Source organism: Chinchilla lanigera, unplaced genomic scaffold (assembly GCF_000276665.1).
Source record: "Chinchilla lanigera isolate Chin_1 unplaced genomic scaffold, ChiLan1.0 scaffold00155, whole genome shotgun sequence".
Classification (NCBI taxonomy): domain Eukaryota; kingdom Metazoa; phylum Chordata; class Mammalia; order Rodentia; family Chinchillidae; genus Chinchilla; species Chinchilla lanigera.
This window is the reverse complement of record NW_004955556.1, coordinates 1,866,596-1,884,251: the sequence shown is the minus strand read 5'-3', so window position 1 is coordinate 1,884,251 and position 17,656 is coordinate 1,866,596. Positions and strand designations below refer to the sequence as shown.

The following is a 17,656-nucleotide window of genomic DNA, read 5'->3' as shown; positions in this document are numbered from 1 at the left end:
AAAAAAAAAAAAAAAAAAAAAAAAAAGCAGTGAGATTAAGCAATAATTAAACTTCTACCAAGTGGGAAAGTCTAAGACCAAATGGATTTATGGCTGAATTCTACCAGCTCTTTAGAGAAAAACTGACGGCCACGCTCACTTTTTTCCACTTAATAGAAAGGGAGGCAATGCTTCCAAATTTACAAAGTCAGCACTGCTCCGATATTAAAATCGGATGAGGACACAACAAAAAGGAAAACTATGGACGAATATTTTTGAAGAATAAATGAGATATGATAAAAATATAAGGTGAACATTAAAAATTTTTAAATGAATTGCAGTAAAAGGCACATTGCTATGAACTCCCTTCAAAATACCCCATTTAGCCAGGGATTTAGCTCAGCAGCACAGAGCCTGCCTAGCAAGCGCAAGGTTGTGAGTTCAATTCCCGGTACTGGAAAAAAAACAAAAAGAAAAAAACTGAAAAAAAAAAAAAAACCATTTGGCTTTGAACACACCCTATTGTTCTTGTCACTTTCTGAAGCAGTTCTGGAAGTCGTCCTCCATGTCTTTAGAGGTGTGATCGAAAATATAGTGAACACTGCTGCTCAATGCCATCAAAGGAAAAGCAAGCTCATAAAAACACAGTGTGTCTTCCTCCACCTGACTCACCAGATCTGGTACTGTGCAACTTCTGACTCTTTGCCTAAGTAAAAATGGCCATAAAAGGTAAACATTTTGAATCCATTCAGGACACTGAGGCAGTGACAACAGTGTAACTAAACACACTCACAAAAAAGGATTCCCAAAACTTCTTCAGAAAAGTAGCAAGAATGATAGGATAAGGGCTGGGGATTTAGCTCAGCGGCAAAAGCGCCTGCTTTTAGGATAAGTGTGCTCAAAGACAGGGGGAGTATTCTAAAGGGAACTAATGACAACGTCTTTTACTATAATACATTTTTTAAAAAATGTAAATAATCTCCATGTTTTGGATCATACCGCTTAGGTGCAACAATCCTCAGTAAGATGGCTGCAAGAAAAATTCAACAACACATTAAGAAGATTGAGACCACCTACTAGGGACTCCTTCTGTCTCTCTTAGAAGTTTTCTTTCTCTCAATCAGTACTTCCTACTCTAGAAAACAATACTAAAAAGATCAGTTCTATGTACAATAGTTTCCAAAAATTAGGCACTAAGAATCAATCTAATCAAGGAAGTGAAAGACCTCCACAATGAAAATTATAGAATTCCAAAGAAGTTCAAGACATTAAAAAAATGGAAATGTGTATCTTGTTCTTGGATCAGTGGAGTTAATAGTGTTTAAATAGCCATATTACCAAAATCAATCTATAGATTAAATGCAATCATTATTAAAATACCAACAACATTCTTCATAAAACTACAAAAAGCAGTTCTGAATTTCATTTGAATTCAAAAATGACCCAGAATAGCCAAACAAATCTTGAGCAAAAAGAGCAATGATAGAGGTATCACCACACCAGACTTCAACCTATACTGTAAAACCACAGTTACAAAAACAACAAGGTACTGGCACAAAAACAGTAATGTAGACCAATGGAATAGAGTACATGAAAACAAACCCAAGCACCAACAGACATCTAAATATTTTTAAAGGGACCAAAACAGTATGCTTATGAAAAGATAGTCTCTCTAACAAATGGTGCTGGGAAAACTGGATATCTATATGAAGAAAATTGAAACCAAAGCCCTAACTCACATTCTACACTAAAATCAAATCCAAACGGGTCAAAGACCTAGATATAAAACCAGAAACATTTAAAGTGCTGAAAATAACACTGGGGAAACAGCTGAATCCAGAAGCCACGGGCAGAGACTTCCTGAACAGGACTCTAAGACCAAAGAATGATATCAAGAATCAATAAATGGAAATATATCAAATTAAAAGGCTTCTGCATAACAAAGGAAACAACAGAGTAAAGACACAATCCACTGAATGAGAAAATTTTTGCTTGCTACTCTTCCGATAGAGGAAAATCTTTACTAGCTACTCTTCTTGTACCTACATTTTAAACCCCCAAAATTAACCCCCATGAAACAATGAACTCAATTTTTAAAATGAGCAAATGAACTGAATAGATACTGCTCAAAACAAAAAGTTTAAACTGTCAAAAAGTATAAGTATAAAAAAGGTAAGAAAAAATGTTCAACATCTCTAGCCACCAGAGAAATGCAAATTAAAACTACACTTTACCCCAGTCAAAATAGCTATCATCAAGAATCTAAACAAACAAACAAAAAATGTTGGCAAGAATGTAAGGAAAAGGGGACCCTTTTACATTTTGCGGGGCATGTAAATTAGTACAACCACTATGGAAATCAGTATGAGTTTCCTTAAAGAACTAAAACTAGAAATTCCACTCCACACAGCTATACCTGCCCTGAATATATTCCCAAAATAATTAAAGACATCATACTCTGATGATACATGCATATCAACATTCACAGCAGCACAGTTTATAATAGCTAAACTGTGGAAACAGCCTAGATGCCCACAAAGAGATAAATGAATAAAAAAGAATTTGTTACATACACAATGGAGTATTACCCAGCCATAAGGAAGAACGAAATCCTGCCCACTTGCAGGTAAACGGATGGAACTAAAAACTGTTGTGTTAAATGCAACTAACCAGTCTCAAAAAACTAAATATTGTGTGTATTCTCCTATATGAGAAACCTAAAGCATACATAAGTTAATAAACAAATAAATAATAAGGAACAGATGACAGGAAACCAAGAGGTAGACTTCTGGAGGTACAGAAGGGGAAAATTAGGAGATGGGAAGAGGAGAGGGAGGTAATGGGACAGGCCACACTCCACAATAACCAATTAGACATAGCAATAGAAGGGAAAATGTCATTCTCAATAGCAAATAGTATAAGGAAACTAGATGTAAACTGAAATAAAAATATACCTTTGTTTATTTCACTACACAGTGAAAGCTGAAAATTTTTATTTAGAAGCATAAAAGATAAGATAACCTTTATTTAAAAAAGAAACAGCTCAAGATCATAGTTGCGGCAGTATCTCCCTTGTTTGCAGATTTAACACAAATCCAATTTAAATTGGAGTAAAATGTGTATGTGCATGCATGCATGTGTGTTTGTCTAGTCATGTGTAGACAAGCTACAGAATGTAAGTCCAAGAACAGCAAAGACAACTTTGGGAAGAGAGAAGAGATAGGGAGCATTTTACATACCAAACATCAGTATTTATTAGAAGCCAAAGTAAGCAAACTGTGAATTTATGTACCGATGAACAAATGGATAACTAAACTGAATAGGATACAAAAACAAACCAAGTACATACAGCATTTGCCACATGATAGTGGTGACACTGAAAAGCAGCAGGAAAACTATAAACTAACTAGGATTAGGACAACTGGCTGTTCTATCAGAAAAAGAGAAACTTTATGTCATAGCATAGCATGACAAGATAAATACCAAAATATTAAAAATAAACTATTTTATTACCTCAGGGTAAGAATGAATTGAGTTAAAAAAACACAACTTAAAGAAAAAATATTTAATGAATGTGAATATTCAATTAAAATATACTATCAACAAATTTTTTAAATCACCAAGAAGTCATAGAACAGACAATTATGTAAAGAATTCCTAAAATTCAGTAAGACAAACAAGCAAATAGGAAAAGTGACAGAGTATATATTTTTTATTTTAAAAGAGTAGTAAATGAGAAACAAATAGAACAGTCACAGCATACCAGCATCACAAACATAAACAAATCAAAGCAAGAACATTTAAAGTGATACAGAGTCCCAAGACAAAGTAATACGAATCAACAGTGGTTGTTATATTACATATCGCTATCCTCAACTACATTGCTCAGATTACCAGATGTAAGAATGAAAGATTGCTCAAACCATTATGGGGAATAAGAAAATAATTCTTCGATAAAACAGAGATAATACAGAGTTTCACTAGACAAGATGGCAGGAGTCCACCACAGTAATTCTACTGCATATTGTTACCTTCAAATCAGTTGCTCAGACCACCAGACACAAGCACGCAAAGTCGATCAGAACATAAAAAATTGTAATCATTAACTGTTCATTTCAATACACCATCAGCAATATAGTTATCGCAGCTATTCATATATATATTTATATTTTGTGTCCCTTCTTTTATTTCTTTCTCTCATTCCAGTCGTTCTTTCCTTTGAGCAATTTCTTTCCCTTTCCTATCATTTATTGCACATATTGAGTTTTATCTAGTCTTTCAGGTTCCTACACAAGGAGACAATATGATGTTTACCCATCTGGGTCTGATTATATTTCCTTTTTTTTTTTTGGCTTTTTTCCGGTACCAGGAACCGAACTCATGACCTTGCGCTTGCCAGGTAGGCGCTGTGCCACTGAGCTAAATCCCCAGCCCCAGGTCCGATTATATTAAACTAGTTGACATTCTTAGTTACAAAAAGGCACCCAACTTTTTCTGATTTGAGAATAAAGACAACTTACTACATAATCGGCTCCTTTTACCATCAAAAAAGGCTGAGAAATAAGATGTGCGTCCTCTGGATGCTGCTGAGTAAACATCAACAACCCTGATGCTGCATGCTAAAACCAAAACTTACCTTTCATAGCTCTTGGCACTGAATGTCACTGCAACTATAGCTTTATGCCATGATTAAGAAAATAGGGAGGAGCCGGGCATGGTGGCACACACCTGTAATCCCAGTACTCGGGAGGCTGAGGCAGGAGGATGGTTGCGAGTTCGAGGCCAGCCTGGGCTACAAAGTGAGCTCAAGGTCAGCCTGAACTGCGTAGCAAGACCCTGTCTCAAAAAAAAAAAAAAAACAAAAAAAAAACAAGAAAATAGGGAAATCACAAAACTATCCTCAAATGCTAGGGAGGCAAGTTAAAAGAAAATTATAAACAAGTGAATAAGTATATAAGTAACTGGAACGTTAGGCTGACCCTGGGTTCCTAAAACTTCCTAGAGCAGAACTAAAATTTAGTCTGGTTTTTTTTTTCATGAGAGATAAATAAGCTTACAGTTTTTAAAAGCCACTTACATTTCAGTTCTGCTATTCATACCTAATCCCAACCAATGTAAACATCAACTTCTAATGGTCTTTCAAAGTGGCCTGATAGATCTCAGGGATCACTTTACTTCTCTCCTCCTCTGAAAATTATTTCCAGCCTTTGGTATTTTCCTATGCTTGTAACATTTCCATCCCCCTTCCTCACTCTCAGCATTTCATGGATAAATAGAGACCAGGTTGAACTCCCTGGTCTCATGGTACTCAAGAAACTAATCCTCCACATCTGCACACTCATCTCCCCTTCCTGTTGTGGTAACACAAAAGCAAGGCCTCCCATTCAGTAAAGATCCTCTCACCGCCCAGCCCTTTCTCTTTCTCCTTACTCAGCTTCTCCTTCTTATATAGGTCTCACTCAAGTTTCAGACAATGTTCCTTCATCTCCACAATCTCCACCAGATACCAGCCCAATTCTCTCTCCATTTCCTAAAAGAGCTGGCACAACTACTTGCTGTCTTCATTTTATCATCTCTACTCATTCCTCATCCCACTCCAAAACAGATTCCTGCTTCGTACAATACAGAAGTGTTCTCCTTAAAGCTACCATCAGTTACCTGGCTTTTAAATCCTGAATGACTAGCTTTTGAATTTTTCTTCTGCTGCTTTAACTGTCAACAACATACTGTTGACCGTTACCTTCCTACTAAAAGCTTATACCTTGGATTCTGTAGGACACCACTCCTGGTTTTCCTCTTACCATCCTACCACAGCCATTTTCTATCAGCTTTGATAGAAACATCTCCCTCAATCTGGATATTTAATGATGAAATTCTAAGGACTCTTCTTACCTCAAGATTTCTAATACCTCCTGGAAGGTCTCATTCATATCCTAGTCTTCAATTATACTGACACAAAAATAAATCACAGACATGTCAACTATCCTCTACATAGAAAACTGCTTACAACCTTGCTCCACTTGGCTCTCTCACAACTCCTCAACCTTACTAAATCCACATCTGAACTAATGACTTCCTTCACATCCCTCACATAATAGCCATTACCAATAATTAACCCCTACCCTACTGTCTTCTCTCTGCAGAAAGTAATGACACCCTATGCACCCAGTTAAGTAATGACACCATATGCACCTAGTTATGCAATGTGAGAATTTAGAAACCACCCTTCATGCACACCTCTCCTTTATCTCTGATGTGCAATCCATCACTAAGCTGATTGGACCTCCTGAATATCACTTTCCCTCTTAATGCCACTATTATTGTTCATCATCTGTCTTATGACTACTGCCAGGACTTCTTAACAGCCTATGTAGACTCTTCCTATTAATTTAATACGTTCTCAGCAGGAGGCCAGAGAAATTACAGATGCTATAAACAGAAAAGAATTCCAGATATTAGATTTAATAAAGATTTTTAAAGTTCTCTTTAATATAAAAGACAAAATGAAAACTTTATTAAGGAACTGAATGAAAACTTTCTGTAGTTGAAAAAACCCAACAGAAATCCACTAAAATGTGTAACAACTGAAACTAAAATGTCAATGGAGTGCTAGACAGCAGAGCAGACACAACTATGGAATCAGTGCACTAGAATAAGATCGGGAGAAACATGAAGTGATACAAAATGAAAATTACAGAAAAGTGAAGAAACAGAAGATACACTGAGCAGGTTTAATACAGGTAAAACTGGAATCTCAGGTGGAGGGGAGAGGGAAAATAAGAAAAGTAATACCATGTTTCCCTGAAAATAAGAGTCACCTGGAAAATAAGTTCTAACATGATTTTAGAAGAGATATCCCCTGAAAATTGTGTTGCATGATAGGGCTCATTTTCCAGAGATGTCTTCTAAAATCGTACTAGAACTGGTTTTCCAGGTAGTCTTATTTTTGGAGAAACAAGGTATATGAGGATTTCCCAAAAGAGAAAAAAGACTATCTTCAGAGAAGCAATAGTTAGACTGAAGCTGATTTCTCAAGAGCAAGAATGAAGACCTAAAGATACCACTGAAATAAAGTAACCATCAAATTGGAATTCTCTGCCGGGGAAAATATCCTATAAGGACAAATGTTGATAATCTCTACAATATAAATAAAAGTGTGTATGTATGCACATGTGTGTGCACATGCACATGTACATGTGTATATATGAAGACCCATCAAAACTGAGAATATTTAAGTGGCAGACCTGAACTAAAATACTAAAGAACACTGAAGGAAGAAAATCTCACATGAAAGGTCAAAGATATAAAAAGGCATAAAGAAAAAATGTTAAATGTGTCAAACTACTATTTAAAATAATGATAGCAATGATGATAACAAATATATGAAATTAAAACAGGATACATACATGGAATGTCAGTTAGAACAGTGGACAATGAACATAAAGTAAAATGAACTTCATGCATTGTTTAGCAGGCAAGTAAAAGAGGACATCTCTAAATGGCCGAAAGACATTAAGAGGATAATAAAATATTAAAGGCTTTACATTAATAAAAATAATTTATGAAAATAAATTTCTTCAAAGAGCATAAAAACACAATGAAAAGAGAAAACTTGAATAAAGTAACTGAATTTGCATTTTTAAAATCTTACCAAAGACAACCATCAACCTCAGGCCTATCTGACTTCTCTTTCATGAAACATTTTATAAAAACTAGCAGCTGTACACAACTCTTGGTGTAGTACTGTAAAAACCTTTCTTATGGACTAAGCTGTTTTGACATTGATCAAGAAGGCTGATTACTTGATCAGAAGTCAGTCAGAATGGCTCTACACAGAACATACAGAATTGAGTGAGACAGAATAACTATAAAAGATAGTGCACTGATTTAACAACGTGCTGAACATTAACATTTTTACACAGGCACAAGATTTAAAGTAATTCCAAGTAACTCAATTAGGTTTATTAATAGGTGGACATGAACCTGGAGGGCCTTAAAAAGTACAAGAAATGAATGTAACCCTCTCTTAGAGTGTTCTTAAGATGGAGTAAGGAGCTAAAGATAAAACAGTGGTTTATTTTGGCAAGGTCACTTAATACAACGAGAATTATGGCTGGCCCTAGAAAGGGAGAGAGGAAGAGTCTTCCAGAACACTCAGGAGTGGGTAGCATAAGCCTTGGTCTAGTGGTCTCATCAGGAACCTACATGGTTATGTAACCTGACACAACAAAATTACCAGATCTTTCAAGTCATCAGAGTTAAGTTTTAAAGGCATCTAAAACATGGAAAAGGCTAAGGATCTTTACACAGACTCTTCCAATGGGTAACCAAAATGACTTAAATTTAGCAAATAAATCTTCTGTACATTCTACTGTTCTCAAAATTTAAAAGGGATGATTTCTATATCATCAAACATAGCTAGGCTAGACACCTATTTATCTTGTTTTGTGATGGGCAGGGAAGCTTTAAGGCCACCAAGTGCTTAAGGAAAGAATTCCCCAACATTTGGTGGTCTGGGTTGTCAGAACAAAGTGTTTATCCCAGCAACATCAGGAGAACTTCCACTTGATCCATAGTCGCCCTACACTACTCTGGTTTGAGACTGGTCTAACCTGCCTTGTTCTCCGTGCAACTCTGGCAGCACGGAGATAGTATGTCTTTCTTTCTCATGGGATCACCAACTATCCATCTGTCCAAGAACAGAAACATACATCAAGATGGCAAACCTACCATTTCTTATGGGGCAATGTATTGTAGGAACTAAAAATTATTAGTTCTGCTCTTCTGTTTTCTTCCACTTCCAATACCAGTCCGGAGTAATGAACAATTCAACACACATTTATTAAACATCTGTAATACACAACGCACTGAGCTTGCTCTGAAGCAAAGATGAAAGACTCTTTATCCTCAAAGAACTTACACTTCAGTATGTAAATTGAAAAATAACTATAATACTGGACAATAAAACAACATATCCTTTAACAGGGATGTGAGTACAGCTTATGGGCACCCAGGAAAGAATACAAACTCCACCTGTCCTCCTGATGTTTTTAATAATTTGGGGACTGTGTTTGTGGCTACAGATTTTAAATCATTTAAGTAACATAGTATTCTCCTCTTAGTTTGAACTGTAAATCTATATATATCTTTTTAAAATTTTCAGTTTTCCAAACCATTCCTTTTTTTAAGAGACTGTTCACTAGGTGGCAATAAAGAGTAAAAGGAGAAATTACCATAACATACTATAGGACATTTTAAATATGTTTAGAATCTAAAAAGGTCTGCCAGTAGAATGTCATGAAAATTGCTACTTTCATTGTAATTTCTTTTAAGGAAATCCACCCCATTTGGTCACTTGCATATTAATTTGCAAATATTCTAAATAAATGAGTGCCTCAACTATTTTTTGTGTGCTTCTTTTGTCCCTTATAAGGAAGCTAACATAAAGGCATGGAATGTTTAGCATGTAAAATAGGAAAGAAGCTGACTCAAAATTATACTGCGAACAATTTTAGTAAAACTGCTAATTTTGGGCCAGGAATATAGCTCAGCAACACAAGCGCCTGCCTGGTAATAAGCACAAAGTCCTAAATTCAATTTCTGGCACCAAAACAAAAAAAGCCAAAAAAATCTGCTAATTTCATCAGAATTTTGAGAAGATCAGAAGAGATCAACCATTAACTGATAGCACTGCCAGGGAACACGAAAAAAAAAAATCAAGTGAGTATAAAACAAGCTGCACAATAGCAGATAATAAATCCCAGCACTCAGGAGGCTGAGGTAGGAGGACTGCCACAAATTTGAACTCAGCCTGGACTACAGAGAGACACCCTGTCTCAAAAAAAAAAAAAGGCAGATAATAATCCTGGACAATAATTTGAGAAATAAAAATCAAAACAAGCCCAAGGCATCAGTTCACAATTAAACTGAAATTTTTTTTGTTACGATTTGTTACACAAATGCTATAATGTTACAGTATATGATAAACGGCCTAACCTCTTCTAGCAAATGACATGCATTCAACAGATAGCAAAAGCACAACAAAATTCCGACCCATTAGCTCAAGTATCCCAATCCTGAGGGTACATTCTAAAGAAATAATTCAAAAATAAAAGCTGTAATTATCATGTAGTGATTACAGTGTCTATAATGGAAGGAAAAAACTGGGAATACTGTATGTGCTATGGCTGAGTAATATCACAATGAGAAGGAAGGCTGCTTCCTGGTCCTTCAGAGTGTAAGAGACCTAGAAGACTTCCGGAGTCAGTGATCAGGAAATGCCTGCCCCACATCTTTACAAGAGGAACCACAAAAGACTCTGAACAGCCAAGGCAATCTTGTAGGAGAACAAAGCTTGAGGTATCCCATTTCCATTTGCATAGCTACAATAATGAAAACAGTATGTACTGGCATAAAAGCACACATGGATACAGAACAAAACAGAGAGGCCAGGAATAAATTCACATATTCACTGTCAGTCAATCTTTAACAAGCAGCTAAGAGCAAACAATGAAGAAAGCAGAGTGTCTTTAATAAATGTTAACAGGAAAACTGGATGTATACATGAAGAAAAATGAACACTTGTTTCACATCATAAGCAAAAATCAAGTTAAAATAAATTAAAGCCTTAATATTGAAAGTAAAAGTATAAAACTACTAGAAGAAAACAAGAAAAATTTCCTGGAATTAGCCAGCGCAATGCCTTTTTGGATAAGACATCAAAAGCACATAGAACAAAAGCAGAAACAAAAGTGGGACTGCATCCAACTAAAATGTTTCCACATAGCAAAGGAAATAACAGAATAAAAAGAAAACCTACAGAATGGGAAGAAACAGTTGCAAACCATCTACCTGATAAGGATCTAATATATAAAACATATAAGGAACACCCTAATACACATTGCTTTCAAAGAAGACACACAATGGCTACCAGGTATATGAGAAGATGCTCAACATCATTTCATCAGAGAAATGAAAATCAGAAGTGCAATGAAATATCATCACACATCTGTAAGCATTTGTCTATGAACAAACTGATAAGGAAAATGTAGTATACATATATGCAATGGAATATTATTCAATCATAAAAAAGAAAGAAACTGCCATCCTTGACAAGATGGATGGACCTAGAGGACATTATCATAAGTAAATTTAGCCAGACACAGACAAGTACTGCTTATCTCAGTTATACCTGGAATCTAAAACAGTCAAATTTGGAGATGAAAAATGGCAGAGTAAAGAACAGCAGCAAAATATAGCCTCTCCAGGACCTGGAAGCTAAACATGGAAAACAACTGGAAGAACAAAGTAGATCTTCAAGAATCATGAGGGAACTGACAGGAAAACTAGAAACTAAATACAGAGAAGTTGGAGAAACTGAGAACAACACAGAGAAAGAAACGAAGAAGCCTGGAAAGCTAGCTCCAGCTCCTGGGAAGTGGATCTGTCCACACTAACACAGGTGAGCCCAGAGAGGGCCAACAGCCCCAGGAAAAAAAAACAATGGGCCAGGCTGGCAGCTCTAGCCCCCAAAACCCCCACAGCTATCATAAACTGCAAAAACAGTACAAAGTTTTATCCTGCAAGAGACTCCTTCCACACACATGGCAGGTTAGAGTGGGAGAAGAAATCCAGTGCAGTACCCACCATATTTGAGAGGGTTAACTAGGAACCACTATGGAAAGGGCTTAATTGTTTGAGACTGACCTACAGAACAGCTACAAAACAACTATACTTCAAGGTGTCTGGAGTTACCTACTACAGTGACTGGATGGGAGATGGCCAAAAGTGACAGTCAGGGGAGAGTATGGGCTAGACATAGACCCACTAAGAAGTTTAAAGTCAGACTGGGAAGGACACAGGGAGGTTCTGCCCTCCATGGTGACAAACCAAAATAGTCATGTGTGGTTTTTAGAGGGTTCTGGGTCTGAAGTGCTGGCATTAAGTCCAGCAGACTGCTTGACACTGCCCCCCACACCTGATTCCCACTGCCTTCATCCAACACAGAGTTCAATGGTCTGTTTGCTTTCTCTTTCTGCCAACAAGGTCAAGGATACACTTCAGCTTGTTGGAGAGCGCCACAAACTAGGGTGTACAAGCAAAGGAGACTCTGGAACAGGAGCAAACCCACACGCTGTAAACTAGATGGGGAAAGCTGTGACTTGGAACACACAGAGGGACAAAAAAACTGGGAGGAGTTGGAGTGAATACAACCTTAGGGCAGACACCCTTGACCACCATGCACAGGAAGAAACACTAGGCAGGATTCAGCATTCATAGAGAAAAACATGAGCATGGACAGAAAACAGGTCTTAGTGGTGAATTACTATCATTCCCCCATATGTGGTGGATCCCAATACTGTAGATCCTGGAAAGAAATGACTCATTCAAAAACAAGGAATTTTTTGGGCTCATTTCTCCTTTTCTTCATTTGCTTTTCTCAAGTTTGGGGTTTTTCTCTTTCTTTTTCTCCTTCCTGTTTTCATTTTTCTTTATCCACTATTGTGCTCTATTTTTTCTTTCTTCTCCTTTTTCTTATTTGTTCTTTTCTGTTATTTTTAACTCACTATTAAGTTTCTTCTGCTCCATAACAGGAGTATTAAGCTTTACTATTAAGCTTTATTAATCTTTATATATTTAGTTGATTCTGCTATTCTTATTGCTTTTATCTGATGTTAACTGTGGCATAGTTGTTGCATTTAGTAGATATTTACTAAGTCAATATTTGGCTGTCTTTGTGTCTATATCATAATCATAGATCTCTTTGCTACTGTTAAATATGGTATAGTGGTAGCTTTTATGGTTTATTATGGTATGCCAATAGTTAGTTTGGCTTTGATTGTATTATTGTTGCTAATTTCACTGATATTACCAAAGTGGCATAGCTGTTGCTATTAATTAGTTTTTACTATATGCCACTATCTGGTTTATCTTTTCGTCATAATACTGCAGTTCATTTCCAGAGAGTAAGGTATGGGCCAATTATACTGCACCTACCCCTGCCCAAGTTAACAGAGGTATTCAGATCCTGGGCCAAAAGTAAAAGCCTATAGTTAACAATGCCTAGGGTACATCACCAGAAAACAGTAACTAAAGAGATCTCCATACTAGCAACAAACCCTTTCTACTATAATCCACCCTCAACCAGCAACATAAAAAAAAAGAGTAACATGAGAAAAGAAGACCACAAAGTGCCTCCAAAAATTTCCAGGTCCTCTAAAACTGATTTACTTGGGGGAGGGCATCAATGTGGAGAAAATCAAGAGCCAGAGAGCTGCATTATAAGAAGTGATTTTTAAAAACAGATCAAAAAGGTACTTGGAGAACTCAAAGATAATACTGCGGTACCTCCATTCATGAACACTTTTGTTTGTGAACAATTTGGCTCACAAACAAAAGCATTTGGCACAATTTGGCTTTTATTTGCAAACTCTACATCAGGTGACAAACACAAAAGTGACCGTCTTCTCCAAAGACATGGAACAAATTAAGTTCATGAACCAAGGTACTACCAAAGCAGCATTCCAAAAATTTCTCAAGGATATGAGAAAAAAACAGTGGGGACAACAATGCCAAATATGTATGTAGATGAATGGATACACAAGTTAGGATGAGCAATCAAGCAGAAGGGAGAAAAAAAGAAATCCGCAACAGGAAAATTATGTAATGACAGCAATAAGTCAATACCTTCAATAATAACTGTCTTACAACTCCTCATTCAAAAGACACAGATTGGCAGATTGAATCAAAACACAATGTATGCTGTATATAAGAAACATACACTGGAAATATAGCTCAGCGGCACAGTTCCTGCCTGGCAAGCACAAGGTCCTGTGTTCAATTTCCAGTACCAAAAAAAAAAGAAAAGAAAAGAAACATATGTAATATAACATATAGAATCTAAAAACAAATTCATCACAGGATGAAAAACAATACTCCATGCAATGGGAACGCTACTTAAACCAATAGCTATCATATTTTTAGACAAAGTGGACTTCAAGTCAAAACTGATCACAACAGGCAAAGAACATCACTACATATTTGTTATGGGAACAATTTAACAGGAAGAGATAATAATTATAAATATATATGCACCAAACACTATAGAGAGCCCTTCCCAACCCTCATAGCAGTGCAGGAAGTTTATATTTGTAATCCCATGGAAAAGTTATTGGAATTCTACCAAGTTAATTCCTATCTACCACTTCCAGTGCAACCCATGGCATATTTATAGTTGTGGAGAGCCAAGGGAGTCCTAAGTCCAGCCAGGATAATGACTAACTGGAACAAAAGCCTCAAACTAGTGTTGAACCCAGTTTTTATTCATGAAGAAGGGCATGGCTCCAGATGAGTGACTGTGAGAATGGCTGGAAGTATATGAGTGCTGTGAGCTAAGCTAGGTAGGAGACCTGAAATCACATCTACATTATGCAGAGAAGGATATGCAGAAAGAGCAATCTGCATAACACAACTGAGGTAGTATGTAATATTTTGGGGTCAGTGCTTCAGCTCCAATGTGTAATCTTTTATGCCTTGGGAAGTCACTTTTCTCAAGGCTTGATCCCAGCTGACAGGTGGATCATGGCTCTCTATCTTGCCCAGCTCACAAATGTTTTTTGGGAGCTATGGGGGCAGGGTAACACTGCCCTGTGGCCTTGCTTCAAAGACTGCACATCAGCACCTCACCTGCACCTATTTGCATTGCTTAAAGCCAATTGAAGTGATAAGGAAAAGTCCCAGCCAGCTATGTACATATCAATGCAAGCAAATAGGGCCAAGTTTAGCCAAAAGGGAAATAATTTCTCTTCTTTCAAGGAGAGTCCTCCAAATGGTCCTCCACAAAACACTGCCATATCCAATGCTATATAACAAACACTACTGCACAACAATAGACAAATCCTTGGTGATTCTTGTTAAAAAAAAAAAAGACCCATATCAATGCAATTAAAAAGGAAAAAGGCAAACTCACAAGGAACACCACCAAAATGCTTATTATTAGTAACTACTTTGAAAACTGTATTCCAATAAATTGGCGAATCCAGAAGAAATGGATAGATTTGTAGATACATATGAACTACAAAAGCTGAACCAAGAAGATATAAAAGCCCTGAATAAGCAGTAATAGGCAATGAAATTGAGGCAGTAATAAAAAATTTACAAAATTTACAAAATGAATCTACAACCCAAAAGATTCACCACTGAAATCTATAAGAACTTCAGGAAAACTCTAATGCCAATAACTCCTTAAGCTCTTTAATAAAACTGAGAAGGAACAGGTATTGCCAAACTCATTCCCAAAAGCTACAATTACCCTGATTCCAAAATCAGACAAGGACTCAACTAAGAAAAGTAACCTACAGGCCAATCTCTTTAATAACACAGGTGCAAAGATCCTCAATTATAGGTGGTCCCTCCCCTCCCACCCCTGCAGTCTGAGAGGCACTGTTCCAGATCCTGTTCCCACATCCCTCAAAGTGTACAACACACAAGAACCTACCATAGTCTTTTCTAACCTTCCTGGGTGATGACATGTCCTCGAATGAGATGAGTAAAAAGGCTTCTGCAGAGACTGAATCTGGTCCTGTGAGTCAGGCAGAAGCTATAATCAGTATCCAGGAGCCAGCATACAATTGGTGCTCACCTGGTCAAACAATTGAGGCAAAGGATTTTCTATTAGACAACTGGAATGTTCACAGTTTTGACATTGTTACTTATTAATTCAGTCAGTGTCATTAAATAGTTCCTCAACTTTTTAAATGCCATACCACCTATACTGAGTTAGGGACTGTGACTCAACACTGAATAAATAAGAATTAATTGCAAAGCCTATCTGCAAGAAGTTCATGTTCATGTACTCTATTAGAAGTTCTCACGTAAAACCAGCACTATTCAATTGTCTAAGTTTTTCTATAATTGGCCTATAAGATCATATTTCATTGATATCATTGGTTAAAAGCTAAAATACTTTTTATTGGAGACCTTTTCTTTAGCTACCTGAAAATGAAGTAGGATTACTGTTACCTGAATTTGAAATTAATGTCTTCAAATAGGTACATTTTAAAACTTTAAGAGAGAGGATATTAAAAATTATTTACAATGTAGAAATAAGGCAAAAAGAGGTGGCATATCTTTTCAATGTTGTATGATAAAACTAGGTCATTCCAAAGATCACACATGTGAGGAAATTGTAGGTTGCTCAATTCATTATTTACTGGTAAATACTAGTAAAACTAGTAAATTTACTAGTAAAACATCTAAACTTAGTGAAATTACATGGTAACCTATAGATTTCTGCAGAGTAGTGACATAAATAACTTGTTTCCTAGAAAAGATAACACTGAAGATTATAATTTATTACCATGTAAGGCATTAATCAAGTTTTTAAATCAAGCCTAGCATTCTTACTCTAACATTGGCTAAAAATGTGTTTGGTAGTGAGGCAAGGACTTCAGTGATGAGCCTTCTGTAGAGCTAGACCTGACTTCACTCTCAATTAACAACCTCTAAGAATGATACTCAAGTTTCTGTGTCCAAACTACCTGATTGAAAATATTTAAAATACCATGTAGCATTGTGGTTTAGATCTAGAATGCCCTCCTAAAACCCTCATATGCTCAGAGGCAAGGCTTTTGGATGGTGATTGAATCACTGAGGTGCTATACTCATCAGTGTATTTATCCACTAGTGAGTTTAGCAACTGACTGTGCTGTTAGGAGCCTGGTTGGAGGCACGTCCCTGAGGGCATGACCTGGAAGGGTTTATCTTTCTCCCTAGCTCCTCCCTTCTATGCTTTCTGGTCACCATGACTTGAGCTGCTTTCCTTCACTGTTTCTGCCATACCGTTTCTGCCTTGGAGCCAGTCGACCATGAATTGAAAACATGAACCAAAATAAACCTTTCTGCTTTTAAGTTGCAGGTGTCAGATATTTTGTCCCAGCAATGGGAAAGTGACTAAGACAATATTATTTTAATTAAAGACAATGAAATATCTTTTGAAATTTTGACAAGTTCAAAATATTCCTCAATAACTAGAAATGTTCTTACTTATTTAAATTCCAGGGTTTAAATATGTTATACTCTGCATTCCACCAAATAAATATGTGAATGACCTTTAACTCCAAAGACTCATCCTGTTTATATAAACACACACACACACACACACACACAATCTCTCCAGCACACAGGTAAACAAGCTGAAATCCTTATCAAGCCATACCGACAGTGACCGGTTTCAAATCCTCCATTTAAGTCCACAATGCTTCCAGGGTGCTGATCAGACAAAAGAGCTTTAATCAGAAACACATTTCTAATATTTATATAACTCCAGTGCAATGAGTCATGGATAACCCTATAAAAACATGAGAATCAAACTGGGTGAATTTCTCTTAGAATTGATTTTTAAAAATTAACATTAAGCTGACTAACATTTAATTCAATTTTCAGTTGCAACTACTATATAAATAGTAACAGTATAAAGTCATACAGTTCACCATCAACAAATGTGTACTAAAAGCCCAAGAGGTTGTAAAAGTACAAAAGTAAGTTATATAATAAAAACAAAATCTTCATTTAAAAGCAAAGAAGGGGCTGGGGATTTAGCTCAGCGGCAAAGTGCCTGCCTGGCAAGCACAAGGTCATGAGTTTGGTTCCCAGTACCAGAGAAAAACAAACAAACAAA

The 17,656-nt window shown here is 36.5% G+C and overlaps 1 protein-coding gene across 8 annotated transcripts in view; it reads right to left on the bottom strand.

Moving 5' to 3' along the window:
• Ptpn20 (protein tyrosine phosphatase, non-receptor type 20) overlaps positions 1-17,656 on the bottom strand; it is a 92,386-nt gene that overhangs the window by 59,067 nt on the left and 15,663 nt on the right. For 5 of the 8 annotated variants that reach the window (XM_005412602.2, XM_005412600.2, XM_005412599.2 and 2 more), the window contains 2 exons: positions 17,195-17,247; positions 15,476-15,619 (listed from right to left, as the gene is read on the bottom strand). In XM_005412602.2, coding sequence (XP_005412659.1) covers positions 15,476-15,509 — 34 coding nt within the window. In that variant the 5' untranslated portion in view covers positions 15,510-15,619; positions 17,195-17,247. The remainder of the gene's footprint in view (positions 1-15,475; positions 15,620-17,194; positions 17,248-17,656) is intronic. The other 3 variants (XM_005412603.2, XM_005412604.2, XM_005412609.2) reach the window with 2 other exon arrangements.